Source organism: Anolis sagrei, chromosome 2 (genome assembly GCF_037176765.1).
Source record: "Anolis sagrei isolate rAnoSag1 chromosome 2, rAnoSag1.mat, whole genome shotgun sequence".
Lineage (NCBI taxonomy): Eukaryota > Metazoa > Chordata > Lepidosauria > Squamata > Dactyloidae > Anolis > Anolis sagrei.
Genome location: NC_090022.1, coordinates 243,279,183 through 243,294,732, shown reverse-complemented (window position 1 = coordinate 243,294,732; position 15,550 = coordinate 243,279,183). Strand labels below are relative to the sequence as shown.

Here is a 15,550-nt window from a genome sequence, read left to right as displayed (position 1 = left end):
TGCACACCAGAAAAAGCTAATAAGAAAAGATGAATTATTCAAGCGTTATTAGGCATATTGCCATTTAAGAATAAGGCAGCAGAAATTAACATAAATATGCTCCAAAATGATTGTTATGTTCATTTATTTTCCTGTTATTAGGGATTATAAAAAGTTTTAAATGTGAACAAGCACATTTTATTCTTGCTGCCTTCCTAAAATGATGCTCCAGAAGAATGGGCTGGGCTATCCAAACAGCTTGCATGTGTGTGTGAATATTAATGTAATATGGACAAAATCCATCCAAAGTAAGGCATAATTAAGTCTTCCCCCACATTTAAATGCTCACATAACTCCTTATCCTAAATGGGCCCTCCATGGAATAAAATTATAATATTTTCTGGTTTTGATTCATACTACTCCAACTAAGAATCAACTAAAAATGATACAAAAGGTCATCTCATTGCTTTTTGTTCCACTAATTAAAAGCTACATGGAGTAAGTTGAAGATGGGCTGTTTTGGGAGAAAATCATTAACCATTTCCTTCCATGCTCTTTCCCAGATAATCTAACTCAGCAGCTCAAAGCTGTTAGCAGCCCAGTATGAGGGGAAAAGTTAGACAGACATGCTGTTCCTATCCCACCTCAACAGAACTGACAGATAGCAGCAGGGGAGGCAATTGCTTGCTCAAAGTCATCTCCATGTGGTCATTACCACTGTACACCTCCTGTCCAGGACATGGCATAGAATCAACTTTCAGGAGGAATGAAGGAAGTACTAAAATGGCTTCCCTATATCCTAGAACAGCATGCTTTGGCAGGTTGCCAGCTAGAGGGAGTCTTATTTTGGACTATAGATCCCAAAATTTCATAGGGGGAATAGAGAGTATCCACATTGGCTAGGGGATTCAGGGAGTTGTAGTCCAAAGAAATAACCTTTCTAACCTACATTCTTAATTGAATTGGCCAAAAGACAGGAAATTGATTGTGCTAGTTTTGAATATTCCAGTCTTAAATATCTATGTAAGACACGTTTAAACTAAAAGGATTGAAGCCAAGGTAGATGAAATATCTAAATGCATCACTAGTAGCCATACAAATATGCTACACCTCTATTCTGCTTTGGTTAGACCACACCTGGAATACTGTGTCCAATTCTGGGTACTGCAGTTTAAGTGAGAGTTTGATAAGCTGGAATGTGTCCAGAGAAGGGCAACTAAAATGATCGAGGATCTGGAGAACAAGCCCTATGAGGAGGGGCTTAAAGAGCTGGGCATATTTAGCCTTCAGAAGAGAAGACTGAGAGGAGACATGATGGCCATGTATAAATATGTGAGGGGAAGTCAAAGGGAGGTGGGAGCAGGCTTGTTTTCTGCTGCCCTGGAGGCTAGGATGCGGAACAATTGCTTCAAACTACAGGAAAGAAGATTTCACCTGAACATTAGGAAGAACTTCCTAACTGTGAGAACTGTTCAGCAGTGGAACTCTCTGCCCTGGAGTGTGGTAGAGGTCCCTTCTTTGGAGGCCTTTAAGCAGAGGCTGGATGGCCATCTGTCGGGGGTGCCTTGAATGATGTTTCCAGGCCCTTCTCATCAGCAAGCAAAGTTGTGACAATGGGGAGCAGGATCCTGTTGCAGACCCTTATTGCCCTGCAGATTCCGGCCAGGAGAAAGCTGGAAATCTCATCCTGCTTCATAATTAACAGCAGAACAGAGTGGTTGCTGGCTGTTAAATCAGGTGGTTGTGTCACAGGATGATACTTATTTTAACTAACTCACTCATGTTGTTTTGTTGGACTACAGTGAATGTCCCCAACAACTGTTACTAAATACTATGTACTAATAATAGCATGTAACAAAAATTGAAACATTGTCTTTTCCTGGTTTGAAAGTGTTGTTTCCTGTTTAATTGTGCGGTACATACTTTGAATATAGTTGTTATACTCCAGCAACTTCATTTTCATGGCTGCCACAATTTATGTTGAATTGGTTGAGACTCTATGAGATATTCATTGAAAAACTATGGCAAAATATGCCGCAGGATACCCCACAAAGTATTTGCAGGTTAATAAAGTTTCCCCATGTTTTTATGATAGAACCAAATAGGAAATGACATTTATAACCCAGGAACAAAAATCATGTTGCATAGTGTAATTGTTTCAGTCAAGTTGGAGGCATACACATGTTGCATCTGAGTCTTGTGGCCTGGTTCCTTATGGACTGGTAGAATGCGGGAAAGGGAAATGGAAAAAAGAATGAATCCAGTCCTTGCTCTTTCCCAAGAACCTCAGACTGGCAATGTTGCTAATTGTGTGAATGGTGCTGTGTCTAGTACAGAGGAGACTTCTTAGAGTTTGGAACCATATTCGACTTTGGAAATAAATAGCTTTCAGATGTCCCATATACTGAGAACACTGTCACTTAAATAATCAGGCTTAAAAAGCAATTGGGTGGAAAAATGATTGCTTAGAAAAATATCTAGCTTCCTTTATTGCAATTAACAGATAAGCTGGATGGCCTGAGTTAGTCAATATTATTCTCAGTACAGCAGCCTTATGAGTCCTCAATGTTTGAGATGTCTTAAAGAGATTAAAATTGATCCCTTCTTCATAAAAAGGCTGGATATATCCAATGCTAAAACAGTGCTCAGCTGTTGGTACTGAAATAAAAAATATGGACTGTCAAGTCGATGCAACTATTTGAGCTCTTTTCTAGCTAGGTTTGCATGAATTTTAATCATTAGCCAAAACTCATATGAAAGTGATCTGTAGATTTTACTATTTCAGATTTTGGAATCTCTGCATCAAAGTACTAATATGCAGTGGGCCCTTAGTATTTGGTGCAATTTGGTTACAGGAGACCAAACCCATAATGCCCAAGACCCATTATACGTTCATCTTGGAGAAAAGAAGGCTGAGAAGGGATCTGATAGCTCTGTTTAAATATCTGAAAGGATGTCACATTGAGGAGTTCTGGAAGACAAGTTCTATGGGGAGCATCTTAGGGAGCAAAGTATGTTTATGCTGGAGAAGAGATGGTTGAGAGGGCACATGATAGCCATGTTTAAATATTTTAAAAGATGCTTATTGAAGAGGGGACAATCTTGTTTTCTGCTGCAATGGATGCAAATTGCAGGAAGAAAGAATCCACCTAAACACTAGTAGAACTTCCTGTTGGTAAGCACAGTTAGACAGCAGAATACATTGCCTCAGAGTGTGATAGAGCCTTCTTCATAAACAGAGGCTGGATGGCCATTTGTCAGGACTGCTTTGACTGTATATTCCTATCCAGCAGGGGTTTGAACTGGATGACTCTTGTGGTCTCTTCCAACTCTATAATTCTATGCTCAGCTATGTGATAATGCACATCTCCTGATGCAGGAACTTGACCCTTATGTTGGCTTATATTGATCAAAAATTTTGGTACTCCAACTCAACTTGCAGTATTGTCTTTCAAAGCTTATTGTCTCTTTAAAAATGTTTTTAGAGCCATGCTGAGCATCTTCTGGAAGAACCATGTTTTAATCTCATCATACATCAGTTTCCCATAAATGTGCTTTAATCCCTTTCCTGTTATATCATATCAATATTTCATTTCAAATCTTTCTACTCTTGTATACATCTCTAATTAACAGTAAACCTTTCATGGCATGCATGGTTAATTTGCGTTTTCTAAACAAGGATATTTATAATAACTTGATTCTCATTAATCAAAGAATATGTATTGTCGAAGGCTTTCATGGCTGGAATCACTGGGTTGCTGTAGGTTTTTTTTGGGCTATATGGCCATGTTCTAGAGGCATTTTCTCCTGATGTTTCACCTGCATCTATGGCAAGCATCCTCAGAGGGAGTGAGAATCAAAGAATATTTTGAAGAATAATCAAAGAATAATCACAGAATATTTTGAGGGGCAAAAATCTACAGATCAGAATAATTTAATGAAATAGCTACTTCAGTTCAAAAGGGCAAATAATTTATATTTTGATTTAAATAATGATACAGGAGTTTAAATATATTCAAATACTGAAGTGGCTTATTCAACTCAACCAAAATTCCTCTATATATGAAATATTGCTTAGATTACAATGACAACATTTCTTATTTCTGATCACAGACTTCTGCCAGATGTTGGGAAAACAGTGGAAATGGAGACAGACAGGACTAATTCTGCTCTCTTATGCTGTTTGGAAACCCCAGCACCCCAAGCGTGAGAAATACACTGCTGTTAAACCAGCACAACAAAGGAGAGAATCTGTCTTTTCCTTTAATGTCGCATACGCAAAGGTTTGCTTTTGATGTTGGTTGTCAAAATGGGTTACTAAAATGAGAGTGACTCCAGCCATATGTGTCTTAGAAGCAGATCTCCTTTCTGGCCCCCAGAAGATGGAATTGATTATATAGTTGCTACTTGAATCTGATGTAGTTTTTCAACATCATTTTGGACCTTTATCAGTTTCCCATGGTCTAGGTGGCCCACAGGGCATTCAGCTAATCTTGGACATGAAACTTCCAATATTACTTTGGTAGAAATATGTAAGATTTTTTATGAAGAATTATTACCTTCTCCCATCAAAGAAAAGTGAAGGAATTAATATAGTAATGAAAGTTTGATGTATGTGATAAAGAGAATGGTCTACATATGTAACACTATGCAGAGACACTATGGAACCCTCTCAGTGAATGCCAAAGATATGAATTAGGGCACTGGCAAGAATATTTTAATGCACATCAGTACTGTGCTGACATTTCTTACCCTGAAATCTGACTCCTTAGAAATTCTATGAATACACCTTGAGTTTTGGAAAATGAAATCCAAGTTAGAACTACATACGGTAGTCTTGATCAAACTCAAATTTTACTATATGAATTCTATTCAGCCATTTAAAAAACCGTCTGTACAAACTATGTAGGGTTATGACAGTACATTTAAAGAGTTGGGGAGCTGCATATACCATCTTGGGTTGTCAAGTCAGAACTACCCCACAAATACTCTGTGATTGGCATTCTGCTAGGGTATACATATTGTAGGTGTCCACCTTATGCTTGTACACATTTTTAAAAAGTAATTGCTGAAGCAGATTTACTTTACACCACTTGCAATGACTAAAACTTAACGGGGAACATCTGCAGCCTTCTCATGGCCATTCTGCAGCTGGTGAAGAGTGTGCAGGAAGAGGGGGAGGATTGAAAAACTGTCTGGCTAAGTCCTCATAGCTAGATGCATACGACTATATCAACCACTGAGATCCTTACAGGATCCTGGCAGATCTCTGTGACAGATGCCAGTAGTTATCTGTGACCTGTTAGCAGATCATTCCAAAAACATAACATTAAAAGTTGCCACATTTGAAGTTGTAACCCAAAAAAATCTGAGTTAAATTAGTGAAGTCCACAGTGGAGGCTTGAAATGGAAATGGAGATAGTTTGGGATGATACAAATCAGACATTTGTTATTGTTATTATGTCACTGCTACTATAATTTTAAAGAGCCAGTATATGGAAGAAGTTTTAATATTTATATTGGAAAGTGCTTATTGTACTTATTGAATTGTACTTTTAAATGTTGTATATTATGTGATGTCATGGCCTATGGCTAGTACAATAAACAATTCATTCATTCAACTGTGGTACATGTAATTATTTCACACCTGACAATGGGGACGTTGACAGATGCTTTTGTAGTCCCTACCCCTCTCTTCACTAGCCATGGAATGACTAGAGGAGGAATTCAGTGGTTGGACAGTAGGTTTGGGGGTGTGGAATTACAACTATGGTATAGTTCCAAATATGGAATTAATATGTTTTATAATGCTATTCTGGCCCTAATGTCCCAGTGGATGGAGCTCAGTGATATTACAAAATAGAAATTACAAGTAGTAGTCCCTAGTGATGTTATTAAGCATGATGCATTACATGTCCATCATAGAGCATTCCATTAGAAAGTGTGAAGTCAAATAAATGAGAAACACAAAAATACGTTTTTCAAAGGCAATGTTTTCACCCTGAGATTCTTCCCTCTCACTCTGAGATTGGAGAAAAAAGAGCAGGCTTTCACCCTCTGAGCCCATGAACCTTAGTGTCTTACCCCATCATCCCAAACATCCCAACCCAGCTTCTACTGCCAACTACTATGAATTGAAGATGAGGATCTGAAGGCAACGTCTATGCACATCTGGCTGAAGTGCCTAGAAGCCTCCTTGTCATTAGCAATTTTGATTGTGTAAAGTTTCTTATTGTGGGGATGCATCTAAGTATGTTCAGTCAAACATGCCTAGAGTCAGAATGGGCGACTGACATACATGAGAATGTTAGATGAAGGCCTGACAAGCATGTCCCTCTGGCCGTTATACAGTTTGTGTTCTTTCAGGTTATTTTCCAAAGAAAATTAATCTATCTGATATTAGAGGACAATATTCTAAAGTGATATTAGTCTTGAAAGTTTAATATTAGACTTGCATTTTATCTTGACTACTTTTCCGCACTATCTGACTCAGAGATAGGCAACTCTGGTTAGTCTGAATGTTATATATGTTTGTTCAGATCCCACTGCAGAATCATTCTAAAAGTGTGTGTGTGTGTGTGTGCACACAAGGTTTGTTTCAAGGCAGAAACAAGACAACCACTAGTTTTGTTTTGTTTTTTGCTTTGAGTCACGAGTAAGAAAGAAGTCTGGTACAGTCTAGTAGCTTTGCTTTCAACACAGCTTCTGAGTCCCATTCAGTACTCTGTCAACATTAATTAAATGATAGAAGTTATCTAGCTAAAAGGATCATCAATAGCCCCAAGGAACTCATGGCTGATCCAGACATTATGTGGATGCGACGTGGAGGTCATGGAAAATGTTTTCATGGGGTACGTTTCCACTGCAGTGTTTTATATGATTGGTAACTACTAATGCTAGCATGGCTATTTGCCACGTACCCTGTACAACTGACACAACAATATAACAGCAAACATTAATTCTCATTTGGCATTCCACTATAAAGAAGCATTTTGACAACTTCCATAAGTGAAGTAATTGTGAACTACCCCCCCTTCCAAAAAACAAAACAAAAACTAAAACATGAGGCCATGAATGGTATCAACACATTAGACAGTAAGTTATAATGTCTCCCACTGATGCTCCTTTAGAGCTGTCATTGTTATTATTATTATTCAGATACACTTTCAATAATATTAAAAAGCAGTCTTAGATGACTGATTTGTAAATATTAAAACAAATGCTGAGGGAAAAGTTATTCAAAAATGTCCGCATCATGTGACTGGATTGCAAAAAGGTGTGATGCAACACTCAAATAAATGATGTATGTCAGCTCTCCCTAATCAGTGTTCCTGATGTAGAAGAGGACCAATGAAATTGTGCATTGGTTCCGTTGTGCGTCGATCCCAATGTTCATCACTCACTTGCTACCTCTGCAACATATCATTAGCAACAGCCCTTTATAGGATATGGATGTTGGAAATGCCCAATTGTATTTCTTGTAGACATAAGCCCATTTATGAAGACTCAAGTCCCCAACTGGATTCTGGTATCTTTAAATCTGGAACAAATCACACATTTCAAGAGAAGTAAGGCTGTAGGGATCATTTTTACCAGAGACAATTTATCTCTGCATAATTTCTGAGAATAAAGAAAAATGCTAAGTAATGCGCTAAAAATAACTTTGGAACTTGTATAATTGAATGCAGCAAACTGTTTGACCCCACTTTAAATGACCAGAGCAACAGCTTCAGCAATACCAGCAAAGCTGAAATCACATCTGGATTTCATTTTGAACACTTGGACTAAAAAGGGACAGCATGAGAGGTTCAAGACATCTAAGGACTAAGAGTGAAAACAGAGGAATTGGCAGAGTCTTTGACTAATGAGTCTAAGCCTTGATATATATCCGGTGCTTCTAAAGAAGAAGAGAGGCAGAGGAGTAGGGGTGGAAATACAATGAATGGGACAAAGCCCTGTTAATGACAGAGAAAATTAATCCACTTTCGTCTTTTATAATTTTTGGGTTAGTAGGATATCTAAACACAGCACTGTGGTACTACTTTGTAGTGAAGATGGTACAGCCTTGGAACATTCCACAGAAAGGGTTTTCTATCAGGGAAGAGGGCAAGGGGAGAGACTACGTACAATGGCAGCAGAAGGAAGGGTTAAATGGCAATGTGAGAAGTACTGACTTTCATAAAGGTGAGACACACACTGAATTAAATTAACTGCAAACACAGCAAGAAAGAAAAGCAAAGCAAAAGAAACATACTCCGGAAAGGCAAGCAGTAGAAAAAGTTGTAAAAATAGCCAAGAAAAACTGAAGAATTGTTGGTTGCGCTCTCCCCCCACTCCTTGCTTCCCCGCCATAACTCTCTCATCAATGGAAAAACATTTTTCAATGATCAAAATGCAAAGCAAGAAGGAGGAAAGCAATTCACAGCTTCTCTGCGATGCACTGCAGTCCACATTTTTATCTTGGCAAGAAATGTGAGGTTTCTCTGAACAGCAATTCCGGAGTATATTTAGCTACTAAAGCTGCGGTGCGCACAAATGTCACATTCCCATGAGTCAACCCATTTAATTACCCCCCCCCCCCCGTTTCTTGCAGCTTGTCTCAAGATATTCCCCCAAGATGTTTGTGCTGAGTTAAAAGCTGAACATATGGATGTGACATCATCAAGGCATCAGTGGTTTGGAAAACAAAGCAGCAAGTGGCTGAAGAATTAGTACAATTAGAAGCCAGTCACTATTGCAGGGTGAGGGTGGGGGGAAGGAAGGAAAGGAGGGGAAAGCATCCTCCACACAAAGAAACAGAACTACAAAGTAACATCAACGAAGCAAAACAAAAATATAAGGCAGAAAAATATATTTTTGTGAAGGAAAATAAATCCACAACCAAAGTGAACACAAGGAAGATTAAGCATAACAGTCTTTTAATTTGCTTTCTTTTGCATAACAACTCTTTCCTTTGCCCTTGAATAATAAGTTATAATAGCAGTAGACTTTTTGGTATATGCCAGTTGAGCTTATCATGGGCAAGGGAAGGAGGGACAGCGCACAGAAATGTGATAATGATAAACATTCATGCGATCACCTCTGCCACCATTGTTTGTTAACATGTACAGACTGATTCCAGCTTTTGTAATATTCCCAATTAGGCCCCAGTCAATCTGTGAAACTTAAGGCAAGTCAAGGGCTCATAATATCTCCCTGCTAACCTCATCATTATGAGAATTCAATTGAAAATAATCGTGACACATCAGCTTTACTCTGGAAGCATTTGAAATTTGGGAGGAGAATACAAGGTAGCTTGAAATGTCACCTGCTTACCCATTGAGAAAGCTGTTGCATAATGGATCAGTGAAGTTTAAAAAACCATAAAGAGCAAATACTCTCTAACAACTCTGAACATCTGTCTGTGCCTCTGAGTCTTCTGTCTACTTAAGGAGACCTAATGAATTTCATAGGGTTTTCTTAGGCAAGGAATGCACAGAGGTGGTTTTGCCAGTTCCTGTTCTTGTTGGTGAAGTCTCTCATCTAAGGACTAACCAGGCCTGACCCTGTTTAGCTTCCAAGATGATCTGGTGCATTCATGGCATGGTCTCTCTTCTCTCTTTATGGTAATAGTCTGTTTCTAAACACAAGAGCTTTATCAACTGCTTGCAGAATTTGTGTTGCTGCTGTGTACTTTCAAGTCATTTCCAACTTATGGCAACCTTAAGACAACTCTATCACAGTGTTTTCCTGGAAAGATTTGTCTGGAGGCTGAGAAAATATAACTTGTCCAAGTTCACTGATTTGACTTTTCATGGCAGAACCCTGGTCAAACCTTGGTCTCTGTGAAGAATTTTTAGTTAATTAAATTGCTGATTTTAATCAAATAATTACTCAATTATATTTAAATAAATTGGCAGATGACCAAAGATCTTCATCACTTCTGGACATGGATGCATATTAGCCTAAACTTTAATTAGGTAAAGCTGATGTCCATTACCAGTCACTTGCATCAGCATTCTCAAGTTTAAGATGGGTTTGGGGGGAGGGGTACTTAAGATCATGGTAACAATGCCACAAGCATTAATACTTAGCAGATCGGTAACTCTGGGATATGAATCCATGTGTTTGGTATAGGTTTTCTCTCATATCTATCCATCTATGCTTGTGTGTGTTTTTTTTATCTATGAAATTTAGTAATTTATTGTATTTTGATGTTAATTTGTTTTTGAATTTCTTGTAATCCACCTCAAGCCATCAGGAGAGGTGGGTAATAAATAAAATTTATTATTATTATCATATTATAACTGCTATGCAAACTACAAGACATTACTATTAAAATGCTGTTACATATTTTACTTTGGTATATAATCTTGTTTTTGGAAAACAGGAGCCTTCATGAAGAATGGCATTACAGCCTTTACAATAAAATATGTGCTTCTTGAAATACTGAAGAAACCACATAATAATTTTCAGTGGAGTAAACAAAAGGTCTGCTTCCAATTGTTAGACCTGACTAGAGCAGGCCCACTGATTCAATGGGATGTATGTAAGTGTTGATGTATTACACTCACATTGCTTCTTAAGTGGCTTTACTCTAGTTGAGAGAAAGAATCTGATTTCAAGCAAAGTTACCACTCACTGATTTGAAAGGAAGGGCATTTTATTATTTTTGTTTCTTCATGGCAGTAACTTACTCATAGCTAAAAACTGATTAAATATGTAAACATACTACTAAATTAAATTAATGACCTAATGCCCCTTTCCCCTGTTGCGATGCTGTCTTCCCAGCATTGCTGCTGTGCAGCCCAATTTATTACTGACAGGTCTAAAGTGTGACTGAAATTAATGGAACCTGCTTTGACTTACAGCAACCCATGAATGAGAGACCTCCAAGTCACCCTATTATCAAATGTCCTTTTCAGGTCTTGCAGACTCAGGGCTGTGGCTTTTTGATTGCGTTTATATCTGGAAGATGTTCTTCCTCATTTCCTAGCACCTTCTATCTTACCAAGCATTATTGTCTTTTCTAATGATCCATGTTTTCTCATGAGATGGCCAAAGGATGACAGTTCAGGCTTGATTTGACTACCATGACACACATGGTTTCTTTTCCCAGATGAAAAGAGGAAAGACAACTGTTGTTTAATTCATTGAATATGCAAGATTAAATCACTTCTATCGGAATAGTCTATGGAACTCTCATTAAAATGAAGGGTACTGACAGTAGCAAAGTATAGATAGAACAGATCAAGCTGACTTCACTTGTTGAGAAGCACTGGAGGAGGTTGGACACATTCTTTCATTTGAGCTTTAAAGTTCTGACCACTCTGCACATGAAATCAGCCTATCTGTCATTAAATAAGGTCATAGCTAGCATATATCACAGCAAGTTACTGTTCATTTAGTTTCAACGATACACCTTCTCAGTTTAGGCAGTTGAAATTGGAATAATGGTCCCTCGTGGCTCTAAAGATTTTTGTAAAAATAAAATTGACTTAAACTCTAATACTTAATACAGAAATATATATAGAGGAAAGTTAGAAAGTGTGTGCATATTTATTTATTTATTAAGGGATGCTTTATGTTTCCTGCAAGGAGCACACGACAGTATGTACATATGGAATTTCCTCACATTTCATCATCAGTGAAAACCTGTTGGTTAAGTCATGCTAAGAAACCATAACTGGCCCAAGATCACCAGTTGAGTTTCATACTTGATTGGGAATTATGTGAAAATCCCATTCTTACTAAGCAAATTGCATGGCGTATGGAAAAAATTACATGGAGAACTCTAAAAATTAAATTGAGAACTTTCATGTAATTGTTGTTTTAGGCTTGGCCTCATGTAAGTCCCCATTGGGAAGTTGGAGCGGGGTACAAATAAAGTTTATTATTTATTATTTATTATAAGACCTTAGAAGTTTATGACTTGCCTCAGCTACAAAATTGTAATTAAAAAAAAATTGAATAGACTGCAACCAAAACAAGTTGCAATATGGTTACTTTTTAATAATAAAGAAATAAAACAGCCAAAAACTGTGCTAAGTTCTACCAGCCATCTGTGAGCTGCTTTGCTTAATTTCTTCAAACCGTAGGAGGTTCTCCTCCAGTGCCATCCCTATTGAGATGAATGAAAGCATCTCCAGCTGTTAATAATTTCAAGAAGGCTTGTGCAAGGGAATGTCCTGGTGAATGGGTCTTTCCATAATGTTTCTAAGTCGCTTGATCTTGCAGTTTTAATGAATTAAACATCAAAAGTACTTCTGTGCAGTCCAGTGGAAATGCAAAGTAGTGAATAATGTAAAGCCAGGGCTCATCTTCTATGATCATCTGTTCTACCTCACACTCCTCAAATCTTGTCCTCAAACATGGTCAATACTTGAATTTGTTCTGCATGGTTTTCTTAAGACACTGAGCAGCCTGAACCAAATTTCAAAATGTTGGTTCTGCATTTTTTAATCTTTTGCTTTTTATGACCAGCCTTTAATTATAGGGTGAGAGTTTTATTACATATTGCCACACTCCAGCTGGAAGCAGTTACACTGCAGTCACTCCCCCTCCCTCACCACCACAGGAAGAATGATGTCCAAGGCCTTACCCTTCTTGTCTTGGTGATTATGGGATGAGACGGCCACATATGGATTTGTGTTCTCAGATGAACCAACTGGATCCTTCCAATCTAACAGGCGCCCCCTAGGATCGTAGCCCTGCTGGGCTGGAGAGTCTGAAGTGGTGGTACTGGGGAAGAGGGAACTGGTTTGTCCTGTTTGCATCATAAATATAGTTAAAGTGAGAACAAGTAGTCTGGCAATAGGCAACATTTGCAAAGATCTGTCCTGAAATAAGAATGTTCGTCAGTATCCAAGAACAAATGACTCAGGGATTTGTGCATACTGTTTACAATAAGGTGGGACACAGTACCTGCAATAAGGGCAGTGTTACCTTTACTGAAACATGCTTCTTGCTGGCTTACAAAAAGAGTGATTGTGAGGTGCACATGTTCTAATTATTTGTGTGATGGGACTATATTCAGGAAAAGCTATGCAACATCATGATGTTCAGAGTAGTAAATTACAAAAATGAAGATGATGACAATGACTAAGACAGCTAGGTTCTTATGGCATTCCATGACATGACAGCTAATGTAACCTACAACATGTTTTTGGGGGTCACTACACCAAAGAACAATGAAAACTTTTACCTGACTCCAGGTGGTACACAGTGCTAGTGGTTGTGTTTTTTGAAGAACAGCACAAAAGTTACAAGGAGAGAAGACTAAATTTGCTGGCTCTGAGTAGCCTCTCTCTCCTTTATGGCTATTGTGTTAGTAGAGTGTTTCTTCCTGCCACCTCTAAGATCTACACTAGCTGCTGATAAAAACAAATGAAGCTGACTTATACCAGTTCAAACAATTTGATTTGTCTAGTCCTGCATTGATTATTTTAAGTAGCAACAGCTCTCCAACAGAAAATCATTTCTCCACATTGAACCTCAATGGAAGTACAAAGGAATTGTGGTGTGAGGCCATTCCAGAATGTATTAGGACATATCAGACAGAGATACTGATGGGTAAAATTCCAGTCACTTCATTTATATTAAACTGCTACTGTTATTACTGATATGATTTAGGCCCAGAGGACAGCAGGAAACCTTAAGAAATTCAAAAGTTTTGGGAATTTATCTTACTCACTTTTGCTATAAAGCAATCTGTACATTTTATACTAGTTCCAGCAAGTTTCCAAGAACTCTATGCAGAGCAAATTGCAGCAACCAATGTAAATGGCTATCTTTTTATAGGAAAGGCTGAAGCAGAAAAACAGAAGGCTATGTCACAGATAATGGGAAATACTGAACATTATTGTTACTGAGACTTTTAGGAACATACATGGATCTTGCAAGATATCTATGTTGCCAAAGTGTTCAATTGGGGAATGTGTGCTTTTGTACAGAATGGGGAAACTCATGTATCATGGTTCAATCAAAGCAATTGACCTCACTTTTAACATTTGGGACAAAGGAAAATGTGACAGCACAGTCAAAAGCATCATTGATTCATGGAAGTACTGTATACTGGCTAAGTACTGAGTGGGGGAGAAAGGAGCAAATCCAGTAGACAACTTTATGGAGGGGAGAAAGAAGCGGAAGGTGAAATGAATCAGTAGGATTTCTTTGTGTGTGGATTACGCAAAACAGAATGGCAAAGATGGAAACGATTTCCTTCCAGCCATATGAAGGCTTCAGTGCAGCTTAGGATTTTTTTTTCCACCTCTGAAACACTACCTTCTCCTGTATGTAACTAGTCTGCAGGAAAACAGGTCAGATTCATAGTGCTTTACGGTGGCTGGAGCCATCAGATGTAACAGCTAATCATTAACATGATTAATTTATGGGATTGTACCCCAGGCTGGAGAATTACACTGACAAGAGCACTGTATTATTCTTTATTTATCCTGACAGTGAATGCCGTTCCACCAGTGCTCATTAATAAGGAAAGCTGACATCTGGGGGCTCCAAAATAACTCCTTAGAAAGTATAGGGAGTACTTTAAATTGAGGAGTGGGATGATGCGTGGAAGAAGGGGAAAAGAGAAAACCCCACAATTTATTTGCTTGCCACTCGGTAATAAACTAAAATGTCTAAAGCAAGAAGTAAATAGTTAGGGATCTTGGCATAAATCCTTGGAAGGATTCTGATAAACCTGTCGCCTTGCATGTGAAAACATTTTCTGCCTTGGAAGAAAGGTTAAACCATGTAACTTCTGTAACAGGGAGATATCTGTCTGCCTATCTATCTATCTATGAACTATTAAATTAATAGTCTTTCTTAGGCAGTCTGGAAACATAACATTTTTATTGTGACTCCCAGAATCCTGCAACCTGGGAGAAATCAGGGAGTTCCAATCTAAAAATATAATTTTTCCAGGATCTCTAACACACCGAAAAGCCTAAGAAAGCTATTTCATGCTTTCTTTCCTTGCAATTAGAACTACTAGCAGCTGCCCCCCTCCCCTTGCTGCCCCAATGGTTTGTTTACTTCAGTAGCACACAAAGTCTTTCTCCTCATTACAAGAGATGCCGTTTGCAACATGTATCTAAAGGCTCTAAAAGTGGATTAAACCACTGTCAAACAGAAGTAAAATTTTATAGCTGGATTGACGTGCATTTTGCACCCACCTCCCATTACTTATACTTTCAGTTTAGCTATGTTCAAGGGGCCATTTTATGGTTAAGCTGTACATATGGTTAAGGAAAACCTTTTCTTAATACGGTGATCTAGGGGAAATATTTGCCCAGGGGACACATTCTGTGCAGTAAGTGTTCCCGAACCATATGCTTCAACTGTGTGGAAGAACTCACTGATAATGGAAAGCTATAGCTATGTAAAGAAATTAATGAGTGCCAGATGGTAGTAGAGCAGAGAAGTGTTTCACGCAAATGCGAAAAATCAGCCTATTCACTCTGTTACTAATGTGTTAGTCTACTGCACATTGAGAAATGATTTTCTTCATGTAATCAAGACAAACTCTTTTTTGTCTCAGACAAGGGGGTAAAGAACTCAATGGAGCTTGATAGTACGAATCTTTTCCAAT

General features: G+C 38.2%; 1 protein-coding gene across 9 annotated transcripts in view; it reads right to left on the bottom strand.

The window, feature by feature from the left end:
* SEMA6A (semaphorin 6A) overlaps positions 1–15,550 on the bottom strand; it is a 180,698-nt gene that overhangs the window by 13,871 nt on the left and 151,277 nt on the right. For 7 of the 9 annotated variants that reach the window (XM_067464481.1, XM_067464480.1, XM_067464484.1 and 4 more), the window contains one exon: positions 12,560–12,724. The exons of the other annotated variants lie outside the window; for them this stretch is intronic. In XM_067464481.1, coding sequence (XP_067320582.1) covers positions 12,560–12,724 — 165 coding nt within the window. The remainder of the gene's footprint in view (positions 1–12,559; positions 12,725–15,550) is intronic. 9 annotated transcript variants of the gene reach the window in all.